Consider the following 25,015-nt stretch of genomic DNA (forward strand, 5'->3'; position numbering starts at 1 on the left):
ATTGTAGTTTGCAGTTAACATGGTCCAAAGCATCAACTAAGTAAACAGCACCACAATCTTTTACACTATAAAATATGTGACATTACACATCTTCAGTTCAGTGCTTGTTTGATGTGTTTTATAACCACGTGCTAGCACAGCAATCTAATCAGGATATTTTAAAAACGGAAACATTCCATAGTGAAAAGAAGCAACTAACACTGTTAGTAGTCTATTTCAGGCAAGATAGTGCGTGATAATTGTTCATTTTTGAACAACGATGGCGGACCTAGACCAACCAGTGCAATTACCCGTGCAAACGATCACAGACACAAATGTACATGATCTGGTGGAAGTGAAGAAAATTGCCAATAACACCGTGTTTGTGCGTAAGAACCGAGCTCTTCTGATTTATCAGCTCTCCAACAAAGATTATACAGAAGTGTTCCATGAAGATGATTTTTTTTCCTTAACCACCCCTAATGCCAACTACCCTTGGCATGTGTATGAACCATCTTCACTCATAGTTCGCAGTTCGAAAGGAGTCGAAGTATACCAATGGAATAAACCCGACCTAAAACTCCAGTACACGGTATCCAAGTATCATGATCACTCGGGTTATGGATCGTCCAGGAATACGTTCCTGATTGGGCAGATATTTCCATCCCAACATCATATTGGAATAATTTCGCGTCTTAACTCGGACGTGCAATTTCGTTCACTGGATTTGAGCAAAGCGAAGACTACCGTAAGATTATTGAAAAAGCCCCCGTCTTTGGATAGTGAATGGAAGTCTTCCACTAGCACCATACAGCTGATAGAACAATTGGATAACAATAAGCAGCTTGCAATTGCACTGCGCACCGAATCAAAGCTAATGCTGTTCCGTTTTAATAACCAACATAATCTGGAAAAGTTAACGACCATAGATGAATTTCCATCCAAAGACACGGACTATGACAGGATAATGTTTGCCAAATTTGGTACAACCAGCTATAACGATCTACTGCACTTTTCTACCGAAGGCCTTATGATATATCGCTTCAATGATACCGCAAAAGTTTTTCAAAAGATTTTCTATTCGTCGGCATTTTCAAAGCTACGCGGCTGGGATGGACGTAGTATAGACACTGTTACACCATTAAACTTCGACGGAGACGACCAAGACGAGCTGGTCTATAGTGGACCGAAAGGTTTGAGTCTATTGCAAGTTAACGCCACTACCAATCCATACGAACTGAACGAAGTTGCGCTAGAAACAGCAGCCAATCAAATTGTGCGTTATTCGTTTCTTAAATTGGCTCAAAAACATAATTCTACCAACGTTCTGCAGCTTTTCTTACACACATCAAATGGTTTGATCCATGTAAATATACAACCCTCGATCGAAGGCGTTGAAACGAAGCCCATTGTTCCAGCAAACCCCGTAATATCAACCGAACAAAAGGAACTCATTCCGATTCCCGAAATTATTCCCAACCGTTACCACGCTGGATGGCTGCACGATCAGCTCGATATGGGTTCCATGCTGCACCCAATCAATGCTTACAATGGAGCCGTCGAGTTGATGATCCCAATAATAGACATTCCTGCACCGTTCGGTATTCCGATTCGAAAAATTATTAAGTATAAAAACGTAGAGTACAACAACGAGCTCGGGCTTGGTTGGTCCTTCCCTCTCGACTACATTGTGCTAGATCGTCAGTCAAGCGCATTCGAGCAGGATCATGTGTACTCGCTCGTAAAAGAAAATCAGCGAATTATTATGATGCTTCAACCCACCAAGGACAATGGTCCAAAATCGGAAGAAAAGCATTTCACCATTGATGGTTATCCAGATATCGGCATTGTTTTCAACACTAAGCGGAGCTATTGGAAGCTGTCGATGGACAATCGCATCATGACATACATAGCCCTACACCAGTTTCAGACAGTGAAAGCGTGCCCACTGTGGCCACTGTGCGGTAGTGCATCGCGACAAACGCAAACCTTCACATCGCAATGGTACCTGAACCAGGAGGACAATACCGACACTGGGCTGAGGATCCTGTACTTTTATGATCTGATCAAAAACAAAACCGACATACGCCTAACATCCATCAATTTTTCCGACGACTCGATGATAGACCTAAGCTACAGCGAGGATCGGCTTGCAGATATCACGGTGGCAACTCACCAGTTCATACAGCATTTTACCTTTCACTACAGCAAGGATGTCAAGCCGTTGCTGCAGACAATTCAACAAAGCGATCACAAGCTTTTCGATTTTGAGTACGATCAGCACCAACGGCTGTCGAAAATTATCTACCCAAACGGTGCCGAATGGAAGCCGGAATATGCCCAAGTAACGCTTAATCCCACATCGCTTAAGAAAACTATGGAAATTACTGGATCGGAAGCTAACGTTTACTATGGGCCAGACTATGCTGTTGTTGTGGACGCAAATCTCATCGACGGTAGACTTTTGCTGCACATTCGCGATCCGCTCGGAGGCATAAGCTCGAACAAAACCGACAGCACCGAAACGGTGTACACTTTAAACGACATCAAACGGTATCTGGTCCATGCGATTGAAAACCTGATCGTGGTGATAGTTATCTACGATAAGTGCAAGGATGTCGCGATCCTGCAATATACTAGCGACCGTTGGCGACAGCAGAAATACTACGACGAATTTCCACTCGACGGAACCATTACTACCGGTAGTGCATTTGTTCTGCTTTCGGACAAGACGTCGTTACGATTGATAACGACTACTACCGATCATCAGCTCAGTGAAGTTGAACTGCGCCCCAATTTACCGGCAAACTTTGTCGTCAAAGCATTTGCACACGGGTATGCAACGTACGATGGGCGGCTCGAGATATTTTTGCTGCAACAAAATGGAGAATGGGTAACCGTGAAAGCAGCACCAGAAAAGGTGAACTATTTCAACGAGATCGATAAGTTTATTTCCTCCTTTGAGATCAACTCTGAGCTCAGGCAATCGATTCAGCGCGGTCTCACGGCGGACATGCTGGGAAGCTACCGGCAAGCCATTATATTAAAGGCACCCTTTCTGCAGAAGGACGTGCTAAACATTCACGTCCGCTTTTTCATGCTCAGTCTTGAGAATAAACCACACGTATTTGATTGCTACACTACGGTAATTCCGCACACCGTCTTAACGCAATACAATTACACGGTGAATACGGATGAAAAGGATTCGTTCGTGCTCGGCTACCGGTTGGTGAAGAAGAAATATCATTTATATGTGAAAAAATCTACCGGCCCACATGCGGTAGAGCTGAACAAATACATGAAAGCGGCGAGGCAGGAAATGTCCAAACATCGTAAAGGAAGCGCCATGTGGAATAAAATCAATACCGAGGCGAAAAATACGACGCGCGAAGAAAGTCAGCGCATTTACAAGGCAGTGAAGGATGCGGTCGTGTTTGCCCTCGATCTATCGCAGTTTGGAATGCTCACCAACCAGGAGGGCGTGCTTACAGGTAACCATCAGATCACTTACGATGGGTTTCACTGGAACAAGCGGTTGCTGGACGAAGATACGATACGGCTGCGTAAGGTAAATCAAAATTTGAGCGCTGACTATCGGCTCGTGAAGGCACATGACAAGGACACCTTCAAGATCGTGTCGATTGCAACTGGAGAGACGCTGTTCGATACCAATACCACTAAATCGGAAGAACTACAGCTCACCGTACCCTACTACGCCCAGTCCCAGCCACAAGGCAGTCCATTGAGACTGTACTTCTTTGCCAGTAAGCAGATCGTTACCTTCCCCGACGAGGAAAGGCTTAACCGTGCGAGCAATCAAATCGCGATCGTCACGACGCACCAAGCAAATGCCACTGCACAGTTTTTGGTATTCCGATGCATGAAGTACTTTCTCAATCCGAATGTAACGGTGCTGGGAGGTCAAACTTTGGCATACATTGACGAAACAGATCGCAAAACGGCGTACCTCTATGATCCGCAGGATGTACAGCTGTCCGTGGATGGGATCGTGTTTCGCAAAATCAAAATAGCCACCGGTGCCGATACGAGCCGATTCGGTTGGTACGAGCAGACGATAGACATCGCAACGGGGAACACGGTTCGGAAAGCGATTGCAGCGGATGGCCGAGAAGTGCTGGATCGGAAGTTACGCGATCAGGAGGAAAAACGACGCCAATCGGAAAAGCAAGACACATCGGCACAAAGTGAGAGAATGATTATCGATGCTAGCGGACGGCATCCCATCGTTGACTTGGGTCCATACCGGTTGGTGGATGAGATGGTATCATACTACGGCTTTGAGCCATACGAGAGAAACCACTTCGGTAAGGAGAAGAAATGGACGTTTGACAAAACACTGATCAAATCGCAGAATGGTAACAGCTTTCTAACACTTAGCCAACCAGAACACAAACTGGCGGGCGTATTTACACCACAGGAGCCGCTTATGAACTATGTGATTTCATGCTGGGTACGCACTTCCAAAGCACTCAAGCTCGGTGATACTGTTGACATTGTGGCTGTAGACGTTTTAGTTGAGAAGGGAGAAGAGAAAAAAATATCCCTTCGCAAGGCGGAAGTGAAACAACGCATCGGATCGTGGAACTATGTGGAAACGATAGTCGATACAACACATTTTCCAACCGAAACAAAGCTCGTGTTTGATATCAGTTTCATCCCAAGCACCACCCACGGACGCATCGATATTGACCATATACGATTTTCACCACTTAGCATGCCGTTCGCGGCTAACATCTACGAACCTGCCAGAGGAAGTGTAAGCGCACTGCTCAGCAGCAGCGGATTGATGAAACGCTACCTTTATAACTGCAACGGCAAAAGAACAACCGTCTTCTCCGAGCAGGGTATGGTGGAAGAATTCATAACGGAGTCAAAGGCTGTGTACACTCGTGAGTCTGGTCGGAGACCGTGTGTCATTGAAATGAAGCCTCGCAAATCTGCATGGGCCATGGAGAGCGGTTGGGATAATAAAATCCACTCTAATGGAAGCGTGTTTAAAACATTTGATGAAACATGGGCTACACTAGCAGTGCGATTTCTTTACAGTTTGAAACCGAACGACAATGGCATGCGATTCGTTTGGCGAGGAAAAGAATGTTACTTACCGTGTCCGGTACAATCAGTGACAAACTGTCGACAACTGCCACGACGTGGAGAAATTCTTATCTTTATTACGTCCCTACGCGTTTCCGTCTGGCTCGAAGGAGTTGTAGTGCAAGAGACGCTGCTAGAAGATGTCAAATCAGATGCAGAACGGAAACTGACATTACATCTTTCACGAACCGCGGAAATAACAGAATTCTTTGAAATGTACGACTCAACATTAAAAGTAACTTACCAGCAACTTTCTGGACAACCGGTTCAGGTGTTAGAGTACGAGTCACCAGACACGGTGCGGGTTCGCGAGATCCTCTACGACGATATCGAACGTCCTATCCTGCAAACGAAATGGACAAAAGTTCACCCTGAGAACGATGCCAAAATGTTTGAATTTCATGAAAATTTTATCCTCAATTTCGATAACGCAACACAGCTGCTGACTGGCAAGGTGGCAGAGCTAAATCCGTCCTGTGAAGGGTATCCCTACACGCACACTATCTACGGCAATGATCCTACGGAAAACAAACGCTTGCAGGGCCTGCCCGGGAAAGACTACACCGTTGATGGGAAATATAAGCGATCTTACTCCTACGAGCCGCACAATTTGCTGTTAAGTAACCTGTTCCCACCAAGGGAAGGCTTTCATCATAAGGCCGTGCAACTACCCGGCGGTGCCGTGCGTGTGACCATTGAAAACGCTAAGGGCAAAAAAGTGGCCAAATACTCCAAGGTGGGTAGTTACGAGAATAGACTGAGTACTTGGCGATACGGGAGCAATGATAAGCTACAGCAAGAGCTGCCACCGATTTATCACTACAGGGCGCATACATCGACCATGGAAAATGTTCCATTTTTCGTGGCCAATTACACTTCCGAACAGATGCAACTGCAGCAGCAGTGGGAAGTTCGCTACAATTATGATAATGCGAATCGATTAATCAGAAAGCGTACACCGGATGGCGGTATCTGGCAATATCTTTACGATAAACAGGGTATCCTTCGCTTTAGCCTTCATAAAGAACATAACGAAACGCTCGATCGCGTTATACATTTTACGTACGTTTCCGATGATAAAGTGGCGCGCGAAGCACTAGTCCATCTCAACGAAACCGAATGTATTGAACTGGTAGACAGTGGAGTTGCGCCCAATTCTACAAACTTTATCGATACACTGTATGGAGAGTACGATGACGATCCAAACTTGCGCTACCGTTCGGCATTTGCCACCAGACGTATTGGTGGGGATCAAATGACCGAGTACCTAGTGTACGATCAAAGTAAAAGAGTGCTGAAGAAAGTTTACGTAATAAACACTCTCAACACGTCGTACTCGATTGACTACGAGTACGAAAACGATAATCTACGATCTATCAAGTATCCTTTCGGTGCTGGAGGAGAGCCGTTCAGATTGATCTACGACTGGAATGGTAATGGTGATGTTATATCTATTCGAGAATCGACAATGACAGAACCTATGTTTGAGTTCTCCTATAATGCAGATGGCATGGTGGAAACAATGAACGTACGAACGGATCCCACGCATATATTCCAGAGAAACTTTACCTACAACGAACCAGGCTTTTTGATAAAGCTGGCAGACAACTATCTGACGGAAAGTGTAAGCTACCTGGAAACAGACTCCTACGGCCAAGACTCTTACACACCGATCTATGAAGGTTTAATATCGAAGACGTTCTTCACCGCCCACTGGCAAAAGGCGACCAGCCCACTTCGTAATGGTATCTATACGGAGTATCTAATGTCAGACAACATGAACCGAGCACAGGCGTCACTGTGTCTTGAGGTGCTAAAGCGTACAGGCTATATTGACGAAAACAATCTGGTGAATCGGACGTTGTACGGTGACATGAATGACGATCTACCGTTTGTGTGTGGAAAACGACTCGCTCTGAATCATCTGTCGAAGGTATTGAGCACCAGATCCTTCCCCTATCAGTACGGTCATCGGTATGACTATGACGATCATGATCAGCTTATTAAGGCGAAGTATTTCCACGGATTGGAAGAGTTGAAGCTTGCACCATTGACGCATCACACATTCCACAAAGAGATAAAAGGAATTGATGAAGCGAAATCGAAAAACATTTGGGATGCGCTACGGGAAAAATCCTTCCTAACCACCGACTGCACCAATCCCAGTCTTTGCCATGGACGTGAAGGTACCAAATCGATATTCAGTGACTTTATCCATCAACATCGATATAGCCATCACTTGAAATTGATGCTATCGAAGGCCATCTCAGCACGGAAGGGATTGGATGTAAAAACGTTTGAAGAAAAGTGTACACGATGGATTGAAGGATCGAACATGATTTTGAAAGCTTGTACGAACCTCAAGGAAGAAATGATGAAACAAAAGTTGTTCAGTGAAAGCGCAGATGCGCCTGTAGCATCTTTGAGTGAAGGGTTTAGAAAAGCTTTACAGATATACAACTCACACGTGCCAGACATTGTTGGGGTGCTTAATAATCACTTCATGACTGCTCTGGGAAGATCGGCTGGGGATGTGCAATCGTACGAAATCGATGCAAATGGAAATCATCGAAAGTTTTACACGGGCTTCTCTCGGTATCGTTTGGAGTACCAGGAGGGCACAAATAAAATCACCAAGCTATATCGTCAGCAGTTCGACCGCTCTCAAGATGATGGAGAGGAATTCACCATGGCCCATGATAGTGATGGTGCTGTAATCCAGGCAGAACACAAGGGCATAAAGCACATGGCATATGACAAGCTTCTGCAGCGGGTTAGTGAAATTGAGATGACCGATGGACGGAAGATATTGTACCAGTATGATGTGCGCGCAGAGCGGACATTCAAGCAGGTTCGAGCAAAGGATGAAACGGTCTTAAGTGAAAAGTACTACATTCGAGATGCGAATGGATTCGTACTAATGGACATAGACATGGCTTACCTGACGAATGATCATCCGCCGGACGTGCGAGTGACGAGCTACATCTACAAGGATCAGCAGCTGATTGGGTTTGTGCGCAACGATAAGCTGTACGGGGTCATCACAGATCACGAAGGATCTGTACGCTTGGTGGTGAGAGAGGGCGAAGTAGTCGCCGCATATGATTATCTTCCATATGGCCAGATATTCCGACGTTTTGGGACCGATTTGGACGGACAAATCTCGTATCTTTACACGGGTCAGGAGTGGGAACCGGAGACCGGGTTGTACAACTATCGAGCTCGTTTGTATGATCCCGACATTGGGAGGTTCTATCAAATGGATCCAAAAGAACAGTACCCAAGCCCTTACGTTTATGCCGGAAACTCGCCTGTTTCGTTGATCGATCCAGATGGAGAGCTTGCATTTGCTATCAGCTGTATTATAATGGCCATAATCGGTGCTTACATTGGTGCTTCGGCAGCGGCTCAATCTTGGAATCCGTTGGAATGGAACTGGAAGTCGAAATCACTTTGGTTAGGAATGATTGGTGGTGCATTAACTGGGCTTTCGATTCCTTTCAATTTGACTGCATCGATAGCGTATTTCGTCGGGATGGGACTATCGCTTTCTGCCTCGATCGGTGTTATGATCGGGTCAGGTATTACGTTCGGTTACTTCGCTTTGGCTGCGAGCAGCGGCTCCTGGGATCCACGAAATTTCGATTTTTCCAGCCCCGGCACTTGGAACGCACTGCTGGGTGGTATTGCAACGTCAGCATTCATCGTGACGAACCCAAATCAACTGATTAATACTTTCCGGTCCATCACAACCACTCTCGGCAGAGCACTCTTTGTTACCGCAACCGTAGCAATAACCATTACCTTCGCTTACCTGTTTGGGGCTCTCAAGATGGGCGGAGAGTTCGATATGACTAAGTGGGACTATTCCGATCCAAGATTATATCACGGTATACTGGACGCATACGTTACCGCCTCGTTCACCATGATAATGGTCCGCAATATACCAAACACTATTAAAAGCTTAGGCAGAAAGATAGAAACCGGACTGGATCGGTTGGCGGAAACGGAGGTGTTCTTCCGAGCAAAGCAACTCATGAGAGGTGGTGACTGGTCGACAAAGCTCTCCAACGCGCGCTTCTTCATGGCAGCCAATGCGAAAGCGATTGGCGACCTGCAACGCGGCATAATTCCGATTGCTTTTTACACCTTCATTGTGACGTTGCGCATGGTAGACGCGTACGAGAAGAGCAGCATTCCCGGGTTTTCGGTATTTTTACAAATTCTCAGCACAGCAGTAATGACCAGAGGTTTCACGAATCGCGTAGTCAAACCGCTCATACCGAAAAGAATTGACGCACCGTTGGCACAGAAGTTGATAGCGCCAGAGACGTATGAAAACTCCTCCGGGCGGTATAGTTCTTCGGGGGCCAATAGTTTGGGAAGCTTCCTAAGCTATCTTCGCATTCCCTTCGATTGGTTCTTAAACTATCACGAAAACACACCAGAAGGTGAGCAAGTTCACGACAACACCATACAACGCTACAAATCCCACTACAAGCGAACGTCAAAGCACAGCATGATCGAAAACTGTTATCCTGTGACGCACGGCGAACTGAACTACGTCAACTGCTACTCTGATCAGGGTTTGGTAACAATTTTCCCCAAAGTAGAAGCGATACTTCAATCGCATGATGAGTATCGGAACTGTTTACCACTGACCTATGATGGCGTTCGAGGAATTTCGTGTGATGGTGAACAATCTACGCTTTTAGCGGTGCAGCTAGAACCTCCCAGATTGTTCGAATACGTTGACAGTTGGCTTCTGCTGGCACATGTCGCTCCGGCCGCAGTCCGTGAAGTAAAGCGTATCGTTCAAAATTTCTTTGGATGGGGTAGCAGTTCATCCCGTACTACGAAAGATCTTCCAGAAATTCGTAAATACTTACAAAAACGTTTGGAAAATGGCTTATCTGATTTGCAGCTTCTCCAAAGCCAAGCTGTAGCTAACAGAAGTGATATGGATTGGTTCGGATACATGCTAGAGGACCTTCGCGAGGATGTGCAGGAATACGTAAAGCATGGACACGGCAACGGCAACATACTAATGGAACGTTTGAAGGCTTTGCATACCGATGCTCTGGAAGAGATCGAGCTGCACGAAGGAAACCTGGCATTGGACAATCTTTTCCAACGCGAGAACTTGCTGGGAGCAAACCCAACGGTTGCAGAATCCGGCATAGGACAAGTACAGCAGAACATTGCTGCAAGCTTCTGTGCGAGCTCCGCTATTCGATGTCTTTCTACATAATTTGCTGAAATTGAATCATACGTAATGAGTGAATCATATGTAATAATAATAGATTAAAACTTACACATTTGACTATATGCTAATAAAAGTGAATACGTACCAAATCACTATCGTTCAGCTTCTCGTACTGCTTCAGTAGCGTAAACTGCTTTAGTTTTATTTATGTATGACAGTATCATTATCATTAATATTTTATTACTCATGCTCTTCGTTTTAAGTTTAGTGTTTCATCACATCGTCCTACGGTACACGATCAGTTGAGGTGCGAAGTTGAATCACCCAGTCACACGCAAACACTCCCACGTACACAAACACACCCACACATACACCTACACACACACACACAATTATAGATGCACGTGCATGCAAATTACTCTTGCGGAAACTGTACCGTCCTTTTTTTCCAGCCGGCCGTTTTTCCACACGCTCATTATTTTTGAAATGTGTGTTTGCTTTCTGCCCTGTTAGCCTTGCATGGCGCTGCTTGCAGGTAAATTATAATTTTCATTCTCTTGCTGCACGGAATTGTGATACATGAAAATCTATGTTTTCTAATTGATAATTTACACTGCCACAAAAACCAAACAGATGTACAGCGGAGAGTGAAATCGGCAATCCACAATGTCTCATCTTCTCAGCTCCTATCCATCGCAAAAACTCTACCTAATACTCATCACCCTCACAGGCCAATTTCTTAAACGCGTTCCATTTCTGTTACGATTTCGATACGTCTAACCTAGTATTTGGAAAGGAAAGGAAAGTTAGAGATAAGTGTTGTGTGCTGTGGACAAACTCTACTAACACTACGGTACGCTCACCGGTATGGTCTGGTGCTATTTTTGTTTTCTTCTTCTTTTTGTATCTTTACAGCTCTAACCACACCACTGGTGCAAGAATTCTTCCCCACCGGCCCAGACTTTCGTCCGGTCGCCGTGTGCCACCGTGCGATAAGCGCGTTGTGTGGGCTGGAGGGAGGCACTACACTAAACTAATGCAGCTGTGCCACTGTTCATTATTAGTGCCGCAAATTATTACTAAGCAAAAGAACCTGCTCGCGATACGATTAAACAATAAGATTGGAATTTGTAATAAACAAAATACAGAATGTTTTCTTTTGTTTGTTCGCCTGTGTTTCTTCTTTTTCCGATGCGAAACCGAAACGGCTAAGCTCTCTTTGAGGGACACATAACGCCTCAGGTTTAACCGTTCCAATAACACGCTTTCCTCCTTCCACCTCGTTACATGCTTGCTTTTGCTCGAATTTGCGCGGTTTAATCGTTTCGTCGTCACAAGTGATAAAAAAAAGGGTTAATTTTGTTGATTATTAGTATGTAATGCGCGTATTGTCGGTGTTGCTAGCTCTACTCCAATCGTCGAGCTCTTCGTAACGAAAGGGCTGCGCAATCAAAGCTCTGTTCGAGCGCGAGCAGCGCAATAACCTAATTAAACCATAGACAAAAGCACGGTTTGGGTTTTCCATTGTTTTGAAGCAAAGATGCGCTGTTACTGTGCAAAGCACAATCAAAATCGGTGTAGGTGGGGTGGGAGAAATAGACAATATGATACAATTAAATATAAGGTGTCGGAAGCAGCGGATAAACTAACCCAAGTCGGAAAGTGTGCCAAAAAACGGAAAGAGCTAATCTACCGGAAACGAAAACACACGCTGAATTCAGCCTGGCAGCAGGCGAACTTTTAATCCACCTTTACCACGCTGTAGATTTTACGGATGAACCAGAAACAGGCAAAGAACCCTATGGAACCGGTCAGCAAGAAGAACAGGAACACCATAATCAGAGTGTAGCCGAAGTAGAGGAAGGTCGAGGCCGCATCCTCAATCTGCAGCTTCGTGGCAAAATAGTGACAGCAGTACACGAACAGATAGACGGCGGTGAAGCCGGAAGTGAGGAAAGATCGCCACCACCAATGGTAGTCCTCGGCGCACAGGTGGAAGTAGCACAGCAGAATCGTCGTCTCCGAGCAGGTGATAACGAGGATCAAAAACACCAAAAACAGAAATCCGAACATGTAGTACATCTGGCTCGACCACAGCGAGTTTAGGATGAAGAACAGCTGGATGAAAATGCAACCGAACGGTAGCACACCGCCCATAATGATGCCCGGGATGGGTTGCGTGTAGATCGACTGATCCGGAATTTGGCGCGGAATTTGATTAGTTCGAACGGGATGCTCCAGTGACTGCAACAATATTTTAAAGAAATGTACCATTGTTAAATTGTGTTGGTGTATTGTGTGTGTATGAGCGTATACATCTAATCTTGTTCATTGTATGGACGCTGTACTCACCCTCTTGCGGAAACCAAAGTAAGCTCCAACGAACGTGAGCGGAACGGATACACCAAACCAGAGGGCCAGCAGCGCAATCAGAGTCGAAAACGGAACCGCGCCGGAACTGCCTTTGCTCCACAGTATCAAATTCATTACGAAGAACAGTCCAAACACGACACTGCAAGAAAACAAAGGTTAAATTAGCGTGAGATGCCACCAGAAGACAAGTTTCCCTTTGCGTTCAGACTTACCCCGGACACAGCATGGAAGTTAGCAGTACGTTACTCTTCCACTTGATGCCACCGAAGCTCTTGTAGATGCGGGCCGAAACGTAACCGGCCGGTGTACCGAGCAGCACAAACAGCACCATGGCGCAGGTCATAAGGGCGCCACGGTTGGCCGGCGACAAGAAGCCAAGGCACGCGAACGCTAGCGTTACCAGCGTCATGCAGAACACCTGTATACCCGAGCCCAAAAACACTGAAAGCAGCATGCCCTTGCGCGGTGGTCGGAACACGTCCCCATGCACCAGCTTCCAGCCGAACTCTTCCTGCGCGTCCTCGCCCGAATCCATCTGATTGTATCGCGCAATGTCCTTGTGCAGCGTGCGCAGCATAATCATCGCCACCATACCGGAAAGGAACAGCACGATTACGAGCGAGTTCAGAATGCTGAACCACTGGATGTTGGTGTGCGGCATCGACTCGAGGATGTAGTCCCATCGGGACGACCACTTAATCTTGTTGTTCTGCGTAAAGTGCACCGAGTACGTGTACACGATGTCGAGCGTTTGGCCGTTGGGGAGAGCGCTTGATTGGATTTCGATCGGTTCCTTGCTGTCGCAGTTCAACTCGTTCGGGTCCTTGTGGTTAATAGACGATGGCACCACCTTGACGGAGATGATGCGCCCACCGTTCTGCTTGAATGCCACACCCCACTCCTCCGTAGCGCCGCTGTGGTACGTGATGGTCAGGTCGACGTGGTTGAACGGATAATAGTAGCCGGCCCGGTTGTAGTTCGGATTCGTAATGCACCCTTCCTCACCGTCCGGGTGTCGGCGCACCAGGCAACCCATCGGGAAGCCGGTGCTGCAGTACTGACGCTCGTTTTCCAGCGGATAGCACCAGGTGACGGGCATGTTGTCGACGATCCAATGATGCTGATAGTTAAGACTCATCCCCTTCTTCAGCACCATCAGCCGATGGTCACTGTCCGGATCGCCTCCCTTGTAGTGTTTCACGCAAGCCTTGGCGCACTTTACATCCTCGAGAAACTGAATCTTGTACGGTCCTGGGCGGATGCGCTCGCCAAACACCACCTGGCCAAGGTTTTCCACTGGCGAGTTCGCTTCGTCGATGGGACAGAAATCAAAGTGATGATACTCGTACGGAATCACCGACTCTTCCGTGTTGAGTCGATTCACGTACAGCGTTACCTCGGACTGCAAAGAAAGTGTGCAATGTCGTTAGCAAAAGACGGTTCATTTCGGTGTGTTTACGCTCCTGGCGCACTCCTCCCACACTCACCTTGCATGACTTTTGCATTTCTGACTTTCGGCAATAGTTGACCGGCGCCAATCCGGGAAGGTAGAAAGCTTCCACCAGTCCCACCGACAGCAAGCAGAGCAGCGGAAGGAAAGCTACGGCCAACTTGCCCATTCCGCCGGTGACAGAACTGTGTCTCGTCATAATGCTTTATCGTGTTACTTCGATATCGCTGTACCGGATGCAACACACACAGCGAACCGAACACACACACACTCACACACACGCACCCTCCCACAAGCAGCCTACAACTACGTGCTGCTTACTTGGACGGTCGAGGATTCTTTTCGCCGAACAAGCGTTGTTTTGTTCGTATTATTTTCCTAACTTCCTTCCACGAGTAGCTTTTGTGCCGGTTTCAAACCACGTCCACCCCACCCCTTGCACTGTATAGCTGCACCAACAAACCAATGTTTGCACAGTCTGTAGTCAACGACCCTTCTGAACGCAACGAAAACTGAAGACCTAAACCGAAGAGAAAGCGCAAAAGTAGGAGAATAGTTACAATTTGATCCAGAACACTGTTTTTTTTCTCTTTTCTATTCCTTTCGATGACGACAGCCTCGTCTTCACCGCTGTTGGCACTAGTGGTGGTAGTAGACGTAGGTGCCAACTAAGAACGGCAAAGTGATATGAAACGTAGCAAACCTCTACGCCTTATCGATCCACTTTTCAGGCCGTTTTGCACAACTAACCTGTACTATTCACACGAACAGCAGCATTCTGCTTAATGTAATCGTTTTTTTTGCGTTGAATTTGTTATAAATTCAACGAAAAAGATACACTTTTCCCAACCCAGTGTATTGTTGGCCGAACAGAACAAAAGATTTAGCGGTAAGGTGGTACCAGTTCTTTTTTCTCATTCACAGTTTGACATCCAAAGTTGACATTAACGCGCTGAACATTAGTGAAAATGAAAATAGTGATCGTCTGGAAAAGTGGGTAAATTTAACCTCACCTTACTCATATTTTCAGCGAAAAATCAAGTCTATGACATGATGAATGTGTGAAGTGATGATCCTATTGATTTGCAAAAGAAATCGTGCAAGTTTAATACAAAACATTCCACAACGAAGCAAACCGTCTATCCAAACTGGGTTGACCAACCTGTTTCGTGGTCATGTCATTGCTTGCATACGTCATAAACGCCAAATATGAAGGAGCACGTTCACAGAGTCCTTTTGGCTGCGTTTAGATGAGCAATAATCAAAAATATTATTCGTTTGAAATGCATTTTGCCACGCCATTTGGCCAACATTTTGGTCTTTAAACATCAACAATGCTTTAAATAAATGAAATTACAAATAATGATGATTTTCCAACTCCCAAACTGTTCAAATATTTGATGTTTCCTTATTTAAATCGCTTGTTTATTTAAAATCTCAACATGAAATTATATTTTTTGCGCTTGAAAAAAGCACATTTAGGGCCATTTCTATGCTGCATCGGATGCGATTTTATCGGCAGGCCTTTCAAAATTTAATATGGGATTTGACAGATAACATCGGACGCCGCATTCGATGTTATCTGTCAAACTAATAATGGGAACAGCCTAAAACTATTTTTTCATACTCGTTAAACTATTAAAATCATTTAAATAATCGCTATATGAATCGAAAAAGCATTTGACATCATGTGCGATAAAATCGCGTGCGACGAAACATAGACAGGGTTTTTATGAGCGGATCAAGCTTAGAACATTGCGCATAATTTTAGCACGCACTGTATAGTCAAGAGCACGGTCGCGAAACATTGCCGTGACGTTTCGTACAGTACGCAGCCTACGTGTCAGATGCAGAATAGCAACTTCCGCTTGTTGACATTTGCCCTGTCTCTTTCTTTTCGTCCCTGTCCGATTGAGGAAAGTGCACACATTTTGTGCCAGCTCTTTTAATCTGAAAAATATCGGATAATATTTACCCAAAATGGTTAGTTTCGTGTGCAATGTGTTAATAATGTTCCAGCAGACGTGCGCAATATCAAATCAACGCCATGCGATGCACATTTTCCTCGCTATTGTGTTGTGTTGATTCAATTCATGCCAGGGCGCTGCTAGCTGATCGGTCCGGTAGCTATGTGTAGCAGCTAGCCCCCCGTCCTATCGTTAGTGGCGCCGGTCTTGTTTGCGTGGATAGACTGTGCTGTTGTGCAGTGCTGGAATCATATTTTGAGTTGCTTTTGTATCGTTCAACCATGCTGACGAAGGCAATATCTCTCCTCGTTTTAGGCCAAGCGTACCAGGAAAGTTGGAATCGTCGGTAAATACGGTACCCGATATGGTGCTTCGCTGCGTAAGATGGTGAAGAAGATGGAAATCACCCAGCACGCCAAGTACACCTGCACGTTCTGCGGCAAGGTAAGGGAATGGCAAGCGCATATGTTGCGCACGTTACCATAAAAAATTGTGCTAAATCCTTTTTTCTCTATTTGTAGGATGCCATGAAGCGGTCCTGCGTCGGAATCTGGTCGTGCAAGCGATGCAATCGCGTCGTTGCTGGCGGTGCCTGGGTGTACTCGACTACCGCAGCCGCCTCGGTGCGATCAGCTGTCCGACGTCTGCGTGAGATGTAAAAAGGATTAACTCGGAAACGGGAGGCCGAAGTGATGCATGCGAGATGGTAGCCGGTGGTGGTGGTGGTGATACTTCCCATTGATTTTCAAAACTAAAATGTGACAAATTCCATCATGTTTTAGTTAGTGGAAGCAATCCGCCGTTGGATTCAACTCCGATTGGCACCTATCGTCTACGTTTTGTGTGAATCAGATCGTCTGTTAATAAAATGTGAAGGGTTCTGTACGGAACGAATGGAATGGAAACAGTCCTGAAAGGAAAACAAACTATCCGGGTGTTGTGGTTCGCTAGCGTGCATGGTGCAAATCCGAAATGTGGCAGTAATTGCTTGTAGTCGCCTCAACCAATTTAAAATTTCAATGTATCTTTAAAATAATCTTGTATAATCAACCTTTTTTTTACAGTACCAAACTGTCCCGTTTGCCGTATTTTCGGAAGGCCGTCCTAAAGGTGAAGGCCATTAATATTCAAAGATTCATTCGTTAATTAAGTCTTGAATCCATAGAGATGTGGTTTATGAAACATTCTAAATATTTCCCGTTTTTGCCTCTCTGCTACTTCGCCACTATTTGCCTCTCACTTTACTTCACTCCGGGCACCATCTTCTATAAGTGAACCCGGATCCTCACATAAGCGGTCGTTATTGAACATGAAACTGGACGACCGAGCCCATGAAGTTCTGTTAGGCGTTCCACAGAGGACAGAGGGAGCGTGGTAGGTCCAAATTGAGGTGACAAGATGGCGTGGAGGAGACCTTGGCGGTTGTAGCGCCAGAAAATAAAGTGAGTAAGGTCTTCCTTTTTAATTTGATTTCAGACCGAGTTCCAATATTAGGATTCTTTACTCAAACCTTTCTGCGCGTGGGCTAGAACGATACCATATTTTAGCGTGTAGAACGACCCTCTTTTAGGTTGAAAATAACCAAAATCAGGCTAAGAGGGGTCTCCTTATATACGGGTAGTCACTTTACAGCTGTGACATTACATTCGATTACTATCTAGTCTAATGAATAAAAGACATAAAATATTATCATGAAAAAAGGGCAAAGATAATACAAAGAAAAAAAAACAAGCAGTGTTCAAAAAGGAACCATTTAAGCATAAAGTCAAAAACTAAAGCTCAAAAAACAAAACGAATCCGATGGTATGCTAATGGCCTTCCATTCGCTTGTACCGTTATGATTCATATTCCGGGCACTCGGCACATTTTTACTGAATATTTTCATATCCAGTCCCTGGCCATACGGCTTGTTAATTTTAAATAATTGTTATGATGCACTAGAATGAATTATAAATGTGTCTGACCCGTAGTAGGCCCTGATGCCACAGTAAATAAATATTTTCTGTCTGTCAGTTCTCCATCAGGGTCGTTCTTAGCAGCTTTGCTTAAAACCGACGCCAGTGTTATTTCTTCGATAATTCCTATTAATCACGTCCAAGTGCATTGAAATACATCGAAATTCATTGTGGAAGTATTCTTCTTCTTTGGCTCAACAACCGATGTCGGTCAAGGCCTGCTGTACCCACTTGTGGGCTTGGCTTTCAGTGACTAATTGATTCCCCCTCATAGCAGGATAGTCAGTCCTACGTATGGCGGCGCGGTCTATTTGGGGATTGAACCCATGACGGGCATGTTGTTAAGTCGTACGAGTTGACGACTGTACTACGAGACCGGCCATACCGAGACCGGCGGAAGTATTAATCAACGTGAAAACAATAGTGTTGTATCATATTGTGTTCTGAATTTGATGAAATCTCGTATTTAATTCTGTCCAGAATACGAAGCAAGATTTTTTATCTTGTTTTTAATTCCAGACAGCCGACGTAAATCGTGATTAATTATATAAAATTATGTTTTTAGTCAGTGATAATAACACGAAAACGATGATATTTGAAGATGTATGTAACAAATGGCTTGATGGCCGGTACGGGAAAGCCCCTCAATGTGTGTGAGCAGTTTCTGGGTTTTATTCATCTACGAGTACAACAGCAAAACAGCACCCAAACCCCTGTTTTTAAAGACTGTTGTTCTGTTGTTCTAGAAAGATTGCTTCACTCAGAATTGGATATTCGGAACATAAAATAATTAGAAATTAAAACAAAGTGTACTGTGAGTATGAGTTTGAAGATTATTAGACGCAATTTTGAGGCTGTCCGGAATTTGAATCAAAACGTCCCTTAATTTGAAACATGTGCTTGAAGCTGTCTGACATAATATTCAAAATATCGTTGTAATTATATGATTTTTTGCAATGTTTCTAGTAAAATTATTCAAAATCTTAATTTTTCTTCAAATGTAGAATTGCTTTAGTTAAAGGGAGCTATACAGAGGTTTATCCGATTAACATTGAATTAGTTATAAAAATATTATAAAAATTAAAATAAAAATATTAAATGTAAAAAAATGCCTTAAGTGTCCGTAATTCGAAGCAGTACCGTACTAGAAGCACTAAAATGTTGAACTTAATTAAATTGCTAAAATAGACAATGTTGTTTTTAAATTATGTAAATGTAAAAGCCGCCCTTTTTTAATGTAGAACAATTCATCATGGTGAGTACGACACCATGCATACATATACATTTTAGATACATGCTAAAATACGGTACTTTTAAAGAGCTTTTTTGAATTGAATTGGCTAACTGTGTCTATAAATTTGTCCCTTCCCATATCTGTATTTCTTTGTGATTTTCCAACCCTTAACTTACCAGTATACTTCGTGTTTTCATTTCTCCTTCGTTTGCTTAGCGGTCACAGAAACACAATATCACACACCAACACTCTACTTTTCCTTTGTTTTCTCTTTTATATTAAAAAGGTGTATATTTTTCATTATTAATCGATGGTTCATTGTTCAAATCACTTCTATCACGAGAGCTAGTAAAACTAACGGAAGAACAGTAATTTTGAATGAAAGATGAGGTGAGGAAAATGAGGAATAGAAATATGGCAACAATATTAAACATCCTTTTTGTGTAAATAGAAAAGAACAGCCATTGAGGAAGCAAAATGAAAAGTCATTTCACTAGTCTACATGTATTTGCGTTATACGCATTTTGCGCTGCACGCTTTGCGCAAGCACACTTGTTCTTTAACTTTAACTCTCCATCAAAACACAGCCGTTCAGTAAAGTTGTTTGTTTCGTTTAGTTTTTACTTGCATATTGCACCCTGCATCTTGGTTTATTTCTAAAATTTTCTTTCTATTCGAACTGTACACCATCCCTAAATGGCACATTGCGCATCTCCATCGTGCTTGTGAGTATGCGCACGCACCACAAAATTCAGATCGATTTCAATTTTTTCTTTTTAATATTAAAAAAAAAAACACTAATGTACAGGATTTCTCAGGAGTTCCCATAACTTGACTCTTAAGGATTTGTCATTTGTAAACTATGAGAACCCCTGACAAAACCTTGTAAGCAACATTTCTCAGAAGAGCAAAATGTAACAATGTTGGGATAAAAAGTAAAAAAAAACATCTATTAAATAAATTGTGTTCGTTTGTGTGTTGTGTTTTTTTTTTTTTTGCTTTTTGGCAGTCATGTACTTTTTTATTCAGTCATCATCAATCATCATCATCACACTTTCATCAACGCACGTGTTTCGCTCACACTCTCTCATACAAATCTCATACAAATCTCGACACAAATATAGCTCTCTCAGCTACTCGGTTGTACATACAAATCAATGTGTCTCTCTCTCTCGGGCGCGCTTGCAGCAAACAAAATACACACGATCGCTCGGCTTTCGCTCCATCATCATATCCTTTCTAAAACCTACACGCCCCAACTTGTTACACAACATTACCCCATATATTCACAGATTCGTCACATGCACACTTTATTCTCTCATTATGGGCCCCTACTGTTCCCGTACTCGTCCGCGTGCACCCGTCTTTCGCTCGCTCGCTCGTTCGCTCTCACAGCACAATGGTTTGTGTCTAGTATGTGTTTTTAATGATAAGTAGTAGAGTTAAACGTAGCAGTAGCAGTAATAGTAATTCGTATTCATGTGTTTCTTTCTCTTGTCCTAACAACGTCGTAACAGTTCAGGAGCTTGCGAGTGAGTTTGTTCTCGGTTCGTTCGTACCTCCAAATGGAACGCGATCATGTTGATGATCATGCTTTTTGAAAGCCGGTGGTGATCGCAGTCCGCGTCAGTCCGTTTAATGATAAAAATGACTTAAAACTAATAGTACGTAGCAGTCGGTCATTCTTCAGGTTCTTCCTGCAAAGTCTTTGGTCATGTGTTCGGACTTTACATTGAAAGCGTTGTGTGCATTGTGTCCTTGGTTCGTATGTTTCGTAAACATGCGAGTGTATATAATTTTTGTGTGTGTTTAAAATGTTTTTAACTTCACTCGCGCGCTCTCGCATCCTTTTTTTATTGGTCAGTCTCAAACTCGATCATATACATGATAATAATCATAACGATCATGTGCGCGCGCGCGCACGCACTCTTTAAGCATATAAAGTCCTCACGATCTTCACGTTCACGTCCCACCTTTCCTCCACATAGTGTTGTCCCAGAGCGTGTATGTTGTGTGTTTGTATGTTTCCGTCAGCAGTTGGGATGATTTGGCGCCATCAGGCGCTACCGCCCGCTTCCTGGTTCTGGTCAGTCATCAGTTGGTGTTGTGTTTACTGTATGTACCTTATGTACTTTTCACCGCAAAGGAAGTCCTTAACAGCCCGCACACATTCGCATTTACACACACACACACACACACACACACACTTGCGCTCAAAATCATTTATACACACGCTTTGTTGCCGCACACTAACATACAGCTTTATTATACACAATATGTTCACCCGTATCGAACACGATCATACATACCCCGCAAACATTACGTGATCGTACCCATTCAAAAACAACACCTTCATTCACATGCACACCATTAAATGACTAGAGGAGCCTCATTCATACATTCTCATTCTCGCTACCACACATCATCAAAACCGCGTTTTGGGGAAAATATACAGCCTGTTTTATTGATTCTTTTAAATGTAACCGGTATAAAGAAATGTTGACATTACTATGAACTTCCGATGAGTTAAGTAATTTCATTCATAGAGATGAAAATTTAAAGGTTCTAGAGTCCCTATTCCAAGGTACAATGAAGCAATGTCAAGCCGTTTATATATCATTTCTTCACTGTCTGTTGGATGATTGATCAAAATTTAATTCAGGTTTCTAAACATTATTTTGCCAATATCATGATCTTTTTAAACGAAATATCAAAACGAAAGCTACAATCTTTGATCTTTGAACGTTAAAACATGTGATATAAATTATAAGTAGTAACCATAATGGTACAGGAAAAATGTGAACGAATATCGCAAAAAATTGACAAAAAATGGCAATACTTGGACGAACTATTTCCAAGTAATTTTAATGTAGATCAGAAAAGTTTAATAGATTTAAATACTCAATGTAGTAGATGAACCTGATCATAGATTTGAAGTGCTTCATTACATTCACACGCTCTCTCTCTCTCTTTCTCTCTTTCATTCAAATGAACAAGGATGTAGTTTCACCTGTTGCTGGTTCGATTATTACTCGATCATACGTAAATCGGTCATCAAATCATACACACATTCACATTGCATTGATCTCTTCATTGATCACTATACATTCATACCAACTCCAACCCAGTGAAAGGCAACACTCACTCATTATATTACATTCACGTACATGCTATTTACAGGATTTTCCAGGGGTTCTCATAGTTGTTGGACATTTCCTTGACTCTTTCTAATGGGAAGTGAAATTCATATGAAGAAAATTGGACTCTATCGAAATTTCTCCAACAAGGGTGCTATAGCGTCCAATTCATGTTAGATAAAGTTCATTTCGAATAAGAAATAGTCAATAAAGTGTCCCACAGCTATGAAAACTCCCGGAAAACCTTGTATCTCGTGCACACAGTACTCCTCCTAAATTCTCGAATGCACACACATGGGGTTCGATACAACAATATTAGCAAGAATGAAAAATTTACTTGTTTGTTTTTTTTTGGTTTAATATTTCTTCCATCATCTTCCCTACAGTCCTCTCCTCCATCATCAGCTCCTTCATTGTCGCGTTACGCCAGGTGTTTATGTTGTGTAAAGGCCCTCCCAGAGAGAGGCTAGGTAAATTGTTCTTTTTAATGATTTTGTTGTTTCGTTTTCCCCAATATTTGCTTTCCTAGTATATTTCATATAAATGTGGTTCTCTCATTGTCTCAGAGTCACTGTTCTGTCCCCTGTTCTGTATGATGATATCGTGCCCTTATAGTCTACCTCCTGTTTCGCGTATTAGCCTTAAACAATCTGGCCAGCAAACAAGTCGGTGTCGGTGAAGAAATCTGTAACCGATTGGATCAATCCAATTGATGTGTGAAAATCATAACTGATCTTAGCTCCGTATTTCATACAATTTGTTTTGCTATATAAGATTCATTTGTCGTCCCGTTCGTACCTTCCTGTACACACTGTGTATCGGCAATGTAATAGTAAAACACAACATTACGCACACATTTTCAAACGTACCGATCTTTTTTCCCTAAAAACGTAATATTGAACTAGTAGTCTTGTGTTTGTGTGTGTTTTTGTGTTGCCTACACTAATATTAAAGTCGTCTTTTCTTATGTATCGTTGATTTCTTTCTCTTTCGCTCTCTATCTCTCCCTTCCTCGGACTGTCTAAGCCCAGTGTGTAGCTTTTCTGTTGACTAAATTTAGTTAATTCCACCTTTTTCTAATACAGTAAAGTTTATTCCTTGTGTTTTTGGAGTGTATTTTTTGGTTTTAGTAAAAATGTTTGTTTTCCCTATGTGTACTTCAGTAGAGAGTGTGTAGTAGTGGTAGGTATTGCATTGTTTTTTGTATTATTTGCTTTGTTTCTTCTTATTGTTGTATATATGTTACGGTACGGTAGAATGTTGTAATGTAGCTCTCCTCCCTGTCAGACCCGCCCATCATGTCCACGACGCTTGTGTTTACCACGCTCTCATCACACACATCATCCCTGCCCTAGTGTTTCTTTTACAATATTTTGCTTGTTGTGTTTGTCCGTATCGGGTACCTGAGTAATTTGTCGTAGTAAAATTGTGTTTCCAACACACGTCGGCATGTCGGCGGCGCTTTTGGGGCCTTTCTGTTCCCACTTCCATCCCAATGCGTTACGTTGTAAGTGCGCTTTACATTTGCACCAGTGTAACGTAACGTACATATACAAGTTTGGGCATGGGCGCTAGAATAGTTTTGATTTTGCTTGTTTAGTGTTTCACCTATAACACAGCATCACAGTAATGAAAGGTGTGTCCCGGCCCGGCCCATATGCGCAATCGCATTGAGCTAAAACACAAAAGTTCGAAAGTAATAAAAAAATATACATTTAAAATACAGAACACTAGTCGACCACCGTTGCGCATCGTCATTGTCCGTGTCATCGTGTCACACGACAACAAAACCCCCGGGAATGATCGGTTTGATCACCCAGCGGCGGGGATAGATCAAACGTTTTAACATTTAGCTGCAATACAACAATTTGTAGAATGCAGAACAAAAATACCAAAAAAAAAATGTACATGTAAGAGTAACAATGTTGGTCTGCATTATATGCGCAATGTGTTCGGTTTGTCCTGTTGCCGCGTCGTCGCTTTCCTCTTGTTGTTGCGTTGTGCATTCTTTTTTTTTTCTTCTAACGTTTCGTTTCGTGTAAACTAGTATATTCAGTCGTTTTTGGTTGTGTTTTGTGTTATGATTTCCCTTGTAACGCGTTCACTATCTGCTTCTTTGCTAGCTTTTCGCAGACACACATCCGGCCACACACATTTTGTGGTGGTTTTCATTGGAATTTGAATAATCATTTTTCGTTCTTGCGCTATTATTGTATCATTTCACATTCACCTGGCACTACTACTACCTACTAATGATATAGTTGTTTCGTATTTGTCTACCTCTGCCCAGTCACACAATTATTGACAACGAGACTAAAAACTCACAATGGCATACACAATCGCATTCATTCAAACGCTACTTTTTTCTCTCTCACAGAATCATTTATGCTAAATAGTATCCTAATTTCGTAGCTCAATCACACACATACACGCGCGCGCGCACACATAACTAACCCGGGGGGATCGCTCTTTCGACTGTGGAAATAGATCAGCAGAGTTTAATGGCCGTTTTGTTTTGATTATTTCATTACTCGTACACCTAAAACATAGGTGTACATTGGAAAGGTCAGGTGAACGCCCAACAGTGTTTGTTCTTTAG

General features: G+C 43.3%; 3 protein-coding genes across 6 annotated transcripts in view; 2 read left to right on the plus strand and 1 right to left on the minus strand.

Annotated features, from left to right (window-relative positions):
* The window catches only part of LOC120958548 (60S ribosomal protein L37a), a 342,039-nt gene extending 325,023 nt beyond the window's left edge, over positions 1 to 17,016 (plus strand). The window contains exons 1-3 of one of the 2 annotated variants that reach the window (XM_040381427.2): positions 15,975 to 16,106; positions 16,406 to 16,534; positions 16,612 to 17,016. In XM_040381427.2, the coding sequence (XP_040237361.1) occupies positions 16,104 to 16,106; positions 16,406 to 16,534; positions 16,612 to 16,749 (270 nt within the window). In that variant the 5' untranslated portion in view covers positions 15,975 to 16,103 and the 3' untranslated portion in view covers positions 16,750 to 17,016. Of the gene's footprint in view, positions 1 to 15,974; positions 16,107 to 16,405; positions 16,535 to 16,611 lie in introns of those variants that run through there. The other variant, XM_049608379.1, reaches the window with a different exon arrangement.
* Positions 260 to 11,466, plus strand: LOC125907238 (uncharacterized). Its single transcript, XM_049608376.1, has one exon. It carries the CDS (start codon positions 260 to 262, stop codon positions 10,343 to 10,345), a length of 10,086 nt encoding a protein of 3,361 aa, XP_049464333.1. The 3' UTR covers positions 10,346 to 11,466.
* On the minus strand, positions 10,454 to 15,022 carry LOC120955540 (transmembrane 9 superfamily member 2). 3 transcript variants are annotated; one of them, XM_040376503.2, is made up of 5 exons: positions 14,874 to 15,022; positions 14,161 to 14,643; positions 12,886 to 14,075; positions 12,653 to 12,812; positions 10,454 to 12,544 (listed from the first exon to the last, which is right to left on the minus strand). In XM_040376503.2, exons 2-5 carry the CDS (start codon positions 14,320 to 14,322, stop codon positions 12,041 to 12,043), a joined length of 2,016 nt encoding a protein of 671 aa, XP_040232437.2. In that variant the 5' UTR covers positions 14,323 to 14,643; positions 14,874 to 15,022; the 3' UTR covers positions 10,454 to 12,040. The 3 variants fall into 3 exon arrangements, with proteins under 3 accessions (XP_040232437.2, XP_040232438.2, XP_049464335.1); XM_040376504.2 differs by having other exon boundaries at positions 14,827 to 15,022; XM_049608378.1 differs by lacking the exon at positions 14,874 to 15,022 and having other exon boundaries at positions 14,161 to 14,820.
* Positions 17,017 to 25,015: the final 7,999 nt, after the last annotated feature.

Source organism: Anopheles coluzzii, chromosome 3, assembly GCF_943734685.1.
Source record: "Anopheles coluzzii chromosome 3, AcolN3, whole genome shotgun sequence".
Taxonomy (NCBI): domain Eukaryota; kingdom Metazoa; phylum Arthropoda; class Insecta; order Diptera; family Culicidae; genus Anopheles; species Anopheles coluzzii.

What these genes read in the sequence shown, in the direction of transcription:
- LOC125907238 (XM_049608376.1), top strand. Translation starts at nt 260, where the DNA reads ATGGCGGACCTAGACCAACCAGTGCAATTACCCGTGCAAACGATCACA.
- LOC120955540 (XM_040376503.2), bottom strand. Translation starts at nt 14,322, where the DNA reads ATGACGAGACACAGTTCTGTCACCGGCGGAATGGGCAAGTTGGCCGTA. An exon ending in AAATGCAAAAGTCATGCAAG is followed by an intron (nt 14,076 to 14,160) that starts GTGAGTGTGGGA and finishes CTTTCTTTGCAG; the next exon opens with TCCGAGGTAACGCTGTACGT. An exon ending in ACTTCCATGCTGTGTCCGGG is followed by an intron (nt 12,813 to 12,885) that starts GTAAGTCTGAAC and finishes GTTTTCTTGCAG; the next exon opens with TGTCGTGTTTGGACTGTTCT.